The sequence below is a fragment of the Prionailurus viverrinus genome, chromosome C1, assembly GCF_022837055.1.
Source record: "Prionailurus viverrinus isolate Anna chromosome C1, UM_Priviv_1.0, whole genome shotgun sequence".
In the NCBI taxonomy this organism is placed as follows: Eukaryota; Metazoa; Chordata; class Mammalia; order Carnivora; family Felidae; genus Prionailurus; species Prionailurus viverrinus.
The window spans coordinates 121020691-121029733 of NC_062568.1; the positions used below are offsets into that span (position 1 = coordinate 121020691).

The window sequence follows — 9043 nt, forward strand, 5'->3', positions numbered from 1 at the left end:
GAGGCCTGCCCAGATTTATGACCTCAGGCTCTACTTTTCTCCCTCTTTCAGACCACCCTGCACTGAGGTGGGGAGCTGGCACAGGGCTCTCAGGCACTTGGTGCCTCTGCCCAGTGATTCCTTGATGGGATAGTCCTTCCAGGCAGAAAGCTGCCGAAGAGTCCACACAGAGCCCCTAACTGATTAGGGAGCGGAGGGGGCAGTCAAAGCCAGTGAGCAAGAGAAACCTCACCACCACTCAGCCCCGGGAACAAGCACTCCTCCCTGTGTCTCCCCACTGCCGTCCCAGGCCCCGCCCATGCCCCTCACCCAATGTGTCTCTGTTGCTTCCCATCTGGTCTACCATCTGTGGCCACCTGCCCCCTCTTCTGTTGTCCCTCATCCCCAGCAGTCAACCTACTGCTCAGTCCTTCCTCTTTGTTCCTCTCCCTTGCCTTGACCTAGGTCACCCCTCAGGTGTCAAGGCAGGGTGGGAACAGGGATCCCAGGTCCCAGACTGTGGCAGAATCAGACTCCAAACCTGTCTTCCCCTGGCAGATGTGCCACTGGAAGCGGCAGGCCTGGAGGGGGAGTGGGTGGGGGTCTGCCGCTCTGGGAGCTGACCAGACCACGCACAAGAGTTCCTGTGTGTTCCAGCAGAGTAAGAAAGAGGCAGGGAGAATTGGGGCCTCAGAAGAGCCATCCAGCCCAAGCTGGGGCAGCTTCAGCCACAGGGAAAAGAGGCAGGGAAGTCAGAGGGGCATGAACGTGGAGACCAAACAGGGGAAAACAAAGACCCAGAAAAAGAGCCAGCAATGGAGAAAGTGGGAAAGGAGGAGAGAGCTACACAGGAGATCAGGAGAGGGCAATGAAGTGGGGCAGAGCAGGAGGGCCCTGTGGGCAGGGGCGGGTAAGAAAGAGAGACAAAGAACAAGAGAAGGAAAACAAAGGGCAGTGGGAGTCAGTTCCCCCTCACCCCAGCCTCCCTTAACTTTGGGGTTGCCGTGGTGACTGCCTCCAAGGGTCAGGGCTTAAGGGACATGGTGGGGCCAGGGCTGGAGGGCCAGCCTGAGGCCTTCCCTTCTGTTCTCAGGGAGCTGTGGTCAGGGGTTCTGCCCAGGTAGGAGCCTGAAGGCTGGGTGGGGCCTCCTCAGTGTCCTGACATACTCGCCTAGGACAGGCTGTGGGGAGGACAAGAAGCAGAGGCCCTTCTTTTCCATCCCTCCCCACAGCTTGCTTCTCCCAGCAGAAAAGGGTACAGGATACAGGAGCTCGAGCCCTTCACATCCTCCTCCTGGAGGGAAACTGAAGCTTCAAGAGGCACAGAGCCTTGTCCATGACCTCTAAAATCTCTTATCCCCTGGCTCCTGTGGCCACCTAAGGGAGTAGGGTAGGGGAGGCATCTGTCCAGGAAGGACCCAGAGCGGGGAGGGGGCTGACCACACCCTGCATCTCACAGGTCTTTCATTGCCCTCTAGGCCCAGACTCCCTGAGGTGGCAATAGAGGGGTGCCAGACTCTTTTCTTCTCCTCCCTTATGTGTCTGGAATGGGGTATCCTGGGCCATCCATCCCTAGGGTGTCTCTAACAAGGGGCCCTCATGGGGGTGCCAGTTGTTCCCAGGCTTGGGGAAGGGACTCGGCAACCTGGGGCTGACCCCCTCCCTGCCACTGCCAATCACTCCTCATAGCTGACAGAGAAGACAGAATGCCGCCCCCCCCCCTCCCAACTCTCCTCCCCCAACCCTCTGTCCAGGGAGTCTGCAGGCTGAGCGCTTGGCCAAGCAGCAGGAATGCCTAGCCTGGGTCCTGGCCAGGCTCCCACGCCCCAGGACTCTGTTCTCTCCCCACCGGAGCAGGGGGCTCTACCCTCAAAGACCACCAGTCCCCTCACTCATCCTGGTCCCCATACCTCATTCCTTGAGTCCAGGCTGGTCACAGACAGCAAGGAAGGCCTAGCATCCTAAGAAGAGCCCACGGGGTGGCAAGGCAGCCCAGGAGGCCTCAGCCTGGCCCTGGCTTCACCGCAGCCCCTCCCCCAAGCTGGACCCCGAACCATGGCCTCTGACAGTGGGGTCTGTTTGGACAGAGACAATGAGCTCTGGCTTCACTTCCTGCGGGAGCTCTGAAGGGGTAGCCAGGCCAGGCTCTTTCTGCCTGGAGGGAAAAGAATGCACTAGACAAAGTCCCCCTCAGCCAGTCTGGGGCTCAGCCGGGAGCCAGAAGGGGCCAGAAGAGGCCCGACAGCAGGGTCCTGACCCCTCGGCGGCAACCCTGTGCCCCACAGCCCTCTGCTCTGTCAGAAGGCTGTTATGAGATCACAAGAATACCCTGCCGGGCGTGAAGGGGTGCTGAGGGGACCGGCTCACCTCCCTGCCCCACACACAACACAGTCCTCTCTACCCCTCCCCCAGCTCTCCTGGCCCCCCAGTCTTCCACGTGCCTTTTTTCTTTTCTTTTCTTTTCTTTTTTTTCCTTACAATTCTTGGCAGCCATAGCCAGGGCAGCCTTGCCACACTTGCCCTGCCACGTCACAGGGTGGTAGGCAGGGGGCAGCCAACCGAAGCAGCCCAGCCTAGCCTGGGGTGGCAGGCGGGGCCTGCACCAGCTGCCAGGATTCCCAGGGCTCCTTCCCAAGCTGCTTCTCACCCCTCAACCTCTGTGCCAGCCTCTGGGCAGAGAGGTGAGTCCAAGGCTTCTCCCTGGACGGCTGCCCAGGGCCTCCTCCAATGGCCGCCCCCACCTGACACCACCTGGGCCCTTCCTTACCTGACACTAGCACGCTCATGATGGCCTCCAGAGGCCGGTTGTTGTCCAATGCCCGGCTCAGCCTCAGTTCGCCTGTGGAGGCATTGAGCAGGACGAGGCTGAGTTCATTCCCCCGCTCAAAGCTGTAAGTCAGGCTGTCTGAGATGTCAGGGTCATGGGCAGGCACACGGCCGATGGCACCCCCAGGGAAACTGCTTGAGCGGTTGGTGACATAGTTGTTGAAAAGGATCTCAAAGTTGCCCAGCACTGGTGGGTTGTCGTTGCGGTCAAGCAGGCGGACGTGGACAGTAGCCCGGCTCACCAGGGGAGCCGACGTGGCCTGGATGACCAGGATGTATTCAGGCCGGTCTTCATAGTCCAAATCCACCAGAGCGGTCAACTCCCCAGAGAAGATGTCCAGTTGGAAGACCTCAGGGATGTTGCCCTCCACTATCTGGTACATGATCTGGGCATTGGTGCCTTCGTCAGGGTCAGTGGCTGTGACCCGGGCCACGGCCAACCCGATGGGGCTGTTCTCTTCCACAAACACATCAAACTCGTCCTGCTCAAAGACGGGTGGATTGTCGTTCACATCCAACACAGTGACTGTCACTTCCATAGGCGTGCGGGCGGGAGGCATCCCCTTGTCCACTGCATATGCCCGCAAAATGTACTGGGCCACATTCTCACGATCCAGCCTCCGAAGCGTTCTCACGATGCCTGATGTGGACTCTACGATAAAGTCACCATCTCCATCATCACCCCCTTGGAAGGTGTAGAAGACCCTGCCATTAAGGCCAGAGTCACGGTCAGTGGCCGAGATCTGCAGCACACTGGTGAAGGGGGGCACATCCTCATAGACGCTGCCCTGGTAGGAGTCACGAAGGAACTGAGGGGCATTGTCATTCACATCATTCACCAGTATCTCCAGGTAAGTTGTGTCAGACTTCTGGGGAATGCCATTGTCCCGGGCAGTGATGGCCAGGGTATAGGACACTTGATCCTCGTAGTCCAGCTCAGCCTGGGTGGTGACAGCCCCTGTATCTGCATCAATGCGGAACTGAGGGATGCTGTCCTCCATAAAGTAGGTGATGCGGGCATTCTCACCTGTGTCCTCGTCCGTGGCACTGATCAGCACCACCGTGGTGCCTGCTGGCCGGTCCTCATTAACGTTCACCGTATAGTGGGAGCTCTGAAAGACGGGACGGTGGGTGTTGGCATCAGTGACGTTCACTACCACCTGTGCCGTGTCCTGCCGTGTGCCGTCAGAGGCAGTGACAGCTAGCACGTATTGCCGCTCAAGTTTGTAGTCCAATGGCAGCGCGAGCGACACCAGCCCACCACCACTCTGGCTGGTGATGGAAAAGCGGTTACGGGTGTTGCCACTGGTGATCTGGTAGGTGATGACGCTGTGGGCATCACGGTCCACAGCCGACACTGTCACCACACTGGTGCCCACAGCTGCATCCTCATTGAGTCTCACTGTGTACTCTGGTTGGGTAAAGGTGGGGTTGTTGTCGTTGACATCCAGGATGGTCACACTGACACTAGCTGAGGCAGTAAGCACTGGGGTGCCATGGTCTCGGGCTTCTACCCCAAAGCTATAGAAATCAACCTCTTCCCGGTCCAGCTCAGCTGCCACAGAGATCCAGCCTGTGCCATTGTTGATGGCAAAGGGAAAGTCATGCCCAACCCCGGCAAGGCGGTATTCCAGGCGGGCATTGTCACCAGCGTCGGCGTCAATGGCCTGGACATGGAGGACCAGGTAGCCTAAAGGGACACTCTCCAGCACAGTAGCCTGGAAAGGGGTGCTAACAAAGATGGGGGCATTGTCATTAATATCCAGGACTTGCACTGTCACCAGGCCAGAGACGTTGGAGAGCGGGGGGCGGCCACCATCCTGTGCTCTAACCCGTAGGGTATACTCCTTGGTTGTCTCATAGTCAAGAGGGCTCACCACATCCAGAGCTCCAGTCTGGGCATCCAGGTAAAACTGTCCCCGAGCGTTGCCACTCATGATGCTGTAATGCACCAAGGCATTACTGCCCTTGTCTCGATCTGAGGCTGTGACCCGGAGTACCGGGGCCCCTGGGGTCACATCCTCACGCACCTGGACCACGTAGCGCTTCTCACTGAACTGAGGGGCATTGTCATTGTCATCCTCCACAGATAGGAACACAGCAGCTGTGGCACTCCGTGGACCGGGGTCCCGGCCCTGGTCACTTGCCTCCACTGTCAATTGGTAGGATTCTACTTCTTCCCTATCCACAGGGCCACGAGTTCGAATCACCCCAGAGCGAGGGTCAATCTCAAAGACTTCAGAGGGGCTGCCACTGGGGCCCTCTAGTAGGCGGTACAGAATATTGGCATTGGGAGGGGCGTCACCATCTGTGGCTCTGACCGTGAGCACCTCATAGCCAACCTCCAGGTTCTCCCTGAGGCTCTCCTTGTACTCCTGCTGCTCAAAAACAGGGTCATGATCATTGGTGTCAGTCACCAAGATGGTAAGTGTGGCCAGGGCACTGCGTCGGGGCATGCCATGATCCTGTGCCGTGACCCTGAAGACATGGGTGCTCTTGGTCTCACGATCTAGCTCCTCGGCTGTAGTTACAGCCCCCGTGATCGGGTCCAGAGAAAAGAAATGTTTGGAGCGGCTATCAAAGAGGGCATCCATGGTGTACTCAAGCCGGCCTGCCTCACCCTCATCTGGGTCAATGGCCCGCAGGGATGCCACAGGGGTACCAGCTGGCTGGTTCTCAGGCACTGTGGCCTGGTAGCTGGGGGGCTGAAACTGGGGGGCTGTATTCACATTCCTTTTCCGACGCCCGCCCATGGACTCTTCTGCTGACCTTTCCCCTGCCCTGAGCCCCGGGGTCTGCACCAGCTTGCAGGACTGGCATCTCAGCCGTGGGGCCTTTAAGCACGGGTGTTCCTGGGGCAGGGTGAGCTTGCCCTGGGGGGAAACGTGGCCTCCAATGCCCAGGAGACGACAGCTCCATGGGCAGCCTTCAGGCGCTGGCGGCAGGGGGATGTGGGCTCCGGATTCTGGACACCAGACCCTCAGACCGTCGTGATGGGGCACCAGGTGGCCAGTCAGCTCCGTCCCTGCATCCCTGCAGCGGCTGGTGTAGAGCCAGAGGTTGGAGGCTGAGGCTGGACAGAGCCAGCCTACGGGGGCGCAGGCCCCTGAGGAGCCACGTCCCCCGGGCCCCAGGGAACGACAGGGCCCCACTTGGTCTCCCAGCAGTGGCGGCAGTAGCAGCAGCAGCAGCAACAGCAGCAGCAGCGGCGGCGGCGGCGGCGGCAGTAGCGTTGGAAGGGGGTCGCGGGCTGCCCGGCTCTGCATCTCTCCCTGCTCCCGGCCGGCCGGGTCAACGGCGGCGGCGGCTCCTCCTCCGGCTCCAGCCGGCCCCGCCGCGCCTCATGCCCAGGCCGGGGCGCCAGTCCCCGGGGGCCACTCGTGCGCCCCTCGGGCCTGCGCTTTGCTGCCTCGGCGGGGCCCGGCGCTGAGCTCTCCGACGCACCCGGGCTCGCACCGCTCCCTGATCCCGGCCCGCGCCCGGGTCACCCCGACCACCGCTGGCTGGCGCCGCGCCTCCACTTGCGCGCCCGGCTCTCGCCACCTGCGCCCGCGGGCCCCGCGCGACCCTGGCCCTGCCGACTTCCCGAGTCTCGAGGTGCCCCTTTCGCCCCCGCGGGATCGCCCACCTGAGCCCGCGGAGCTACGCACCCGGACCCCGGCCGTCCTCGACTGCCCCGCGCCACTCGCTCGCGCCCCGCGTCCCCGCCGAGGCTGTTGCTGTCTCCGCGGCCAAGGGCCCAGCCCCACCACGATCCCTCGCCTCCCCGGCGGGCGGGCGAGCTCTGCAGAGCGGCGGCGGCAGCCGCGGCGGCGGCGGCTCATTACCATAGACCTGCTCGCGCCGCCGCCGCCTTAAAGCGGCAACGCCAGCCGCACCGAAGGAGGTGGGCCCCACCCGGCGCCCTCCTACGCACCGACGTTCTAGGATTCCCGCTGGCCAGACCTCCATTCCCAATCCCTTCCCAGGCCTGCCCCTGGGCCGGGGCCAGATCCCTACCACAAATTAGAGAAGAATTAACAATCAGAAGCCAGACAGAGAATGAGAATAACGGTGTTTGTGCCCTAAGTATGCTTACAGGTTTTCAAAAATATTTTGAAGGGCTTTCAGAGACCAAGGGCCCACCTCACACCAGTCACCATGGTCGGCTGCTGATAAGAGCCCTCGGGTCCTGGGTCAGGCTGAGCTAAAAGGGGCCTGCTCAACAGTATAAAGCCTCCCCCATATTCCAGAGTGACACCCCACCTCCCTGGAACACAGAGTCCTGAGACCCCCATCCCCACCCCTCATCCAAGTTGTGGTCTAATTAGGATGCCCCTTGGGGTCCAGTTGCTGGGCTTGGACACCCCTGGACTTTGTAGGGAGCGATAAGCTGGGACTGCCAAAGCCAAAGCCAGTCGGTATAAACATACTAATATCACCAGCTTCTGAGGCCCAGAATGGCTGAAATTTTTACCGGGTCACAAGGTTGGTTGGGGATGGAGCCAAGCGTTAGGACCCAGGCTCCCTAGATCCTAGACCAGTGGATTTCACTGCCCCATAGGGCCTCCTGTCTGGAGAGATGACCTTTTGCCCCCCTCCCTCCTTCCCCATCAGTGTCCAGCTGCTGTTCCCCTCCTTCCACCCACAGCTTTGTGATGAACAAACAGCCGTGCCTGGTGCACAGTGTAGGCCTACAGACTGAACCTTGCACTTGAAAGGGGTGTGTAGGATTCCAGGAGCTCTGGAGGTGGCCCAGGCATGGAAACTGGGCCATGAAGAAAAGCCAGGCAGGGCTGGTGGAGGGTGATCTGGAAGGAGCTTCCCTGTCTCACCTCCCAACCAGAGACGCCTATTCAGGGACAATAGGGCCAACTGCAGAGACTGCAAGGGGCCTGGCCAGGCAGTATGAGGGCTGGCCTGGGGAGGAGGGTAGGGCTTTAGTCTCAGTCCCACCACCCTCTGGTTATGTGACCTTGGTCAAATTCCTGTACCTCAATTTCCATTTTGTAAAATGAGAGGATTGAATAAGGTACCTATATAAGGTTTCCACAAGTTAAATTAGCAGTAGAATCCCTTTTTCAAGTGAAATTGAAGTAGAAGTCCAAAATATTAAACAGATAAAAGTAGTGTTCCTGGAATGAAGTGCAGGTTTGGGCTCTGCCCTATCCCCACCCCTCTGCCCATCAATACATCCCTGGGCCACCTTGTGGGGCTTGTGCTCTGGAGGAACCTAGTTTGAAAAGCATTGAACCAGATGCTCCCTTCCAACGCTTCGTTCTGGTCACAGTAGAGGGAAACATGAATCCCCTCTCAGGGACCTGGGGCCCAGGGTCACAGTGTGACCATACAGTGATGCCTAGTGTGAGCTGCTATATCACTTTCTCCTCAGGGGAAAGGAAAGGAGATGGGCCTTGGGGACAGCAAGAGGGATTAGGGTTAGGCTACATTTCTGGTGGTGGCGGTGGAAAGGATGGGGAGAAGGAAGTGGGAGGGGGACCCGTGACTCCTGGGAATGCTCTCGCCTGGATTGAAGATGAGCTTTCTTCCTCTGGGCAAGGCCAAAGGCAGCTCCAGAAGCAGAGGGATGGCTTAAGTGGCCTCTGCAGGGCTCTGCCTCTCTGGACTTGCTTTGACTCTGGTTTGGGAGGATCTGGGGCTGCGTGGGCATTTTGCTCTTCACCTAATAGCCATGTGGCACGGAGAATGCTCGGAAATTATACCATCTGTTAATTATCCTTTGAATCAGGGTTGGGTAATGAGACTCTCATTTCTGATGAAGGCCTAAGCCAACACGTGGGGAAACTGCAGCTTTCCATTCATCTCTCTCCTTTTGTACTAAACTAAGCTTTCTGGGTGGGAGAGAGCAGCAGCCTTGGCTCTGGGTCATGTGTGGATCCCGGTTCTGGAACCCAGCACTGAGGCAGGGGTTGCCATGGAAGGCACAGGAACAGGAAGCCTCCTCCAGGTCAGTGGCCTTTCTACCCAAAAGTAGACAGTTGTGGGATGTGATGAACCTCTCCTTTCATCTCCAAGCGCATTTGGCAAATAGCCCTTAACCTTCTCCCTGCCCTGCCCCCAGGGGCACAAGACAGAGCTGCCTCTCCATCCACTGTCACCTCCTCAGCAGCATCCACCTCCCAAAAGCTGAAAGGAAACTTCCAAGTCTTCTGTGCACCAGAGTGTCTCCGACTAGGGCTTGCCCTGGTGGTGTCCTCCTTGACCCCTAGAAGAAGGGGGCTGCCTATTTCATGGAACT

General features: G+C 59.3%; 1 protein-coding gene across 5 annotated transcripts in view; it reads right to left on the bottom strand.

Moving 5' to 3' along the window:
- Window positions 1-6604, bottom strand: part of CELSR2 (cadherin EGF LAG seven-pass G-type receptor 2) — a 33527-nt gene extending 26923 nt beyond the window's left edge. For all 5 annotated transcript variants that reach the window (XM_047873669.1, XM_047873668.1, XM_047873667.1 and 2 more), the window contains exon 1: window positions 2747-6604. In XM_047873669.1, the coding sequence (XP_047729625.1) occupies window positions 2747-6071 (3325 nt within the window). In that variant the 5' untranslated portion in view covers window positions 6072-6604. The remainder of the gene's footprint in view (window positions 1-2746) is intronic.
- Between the last annotated feature and the right edge of the window lie 2439 nt (window positions 6605-9043).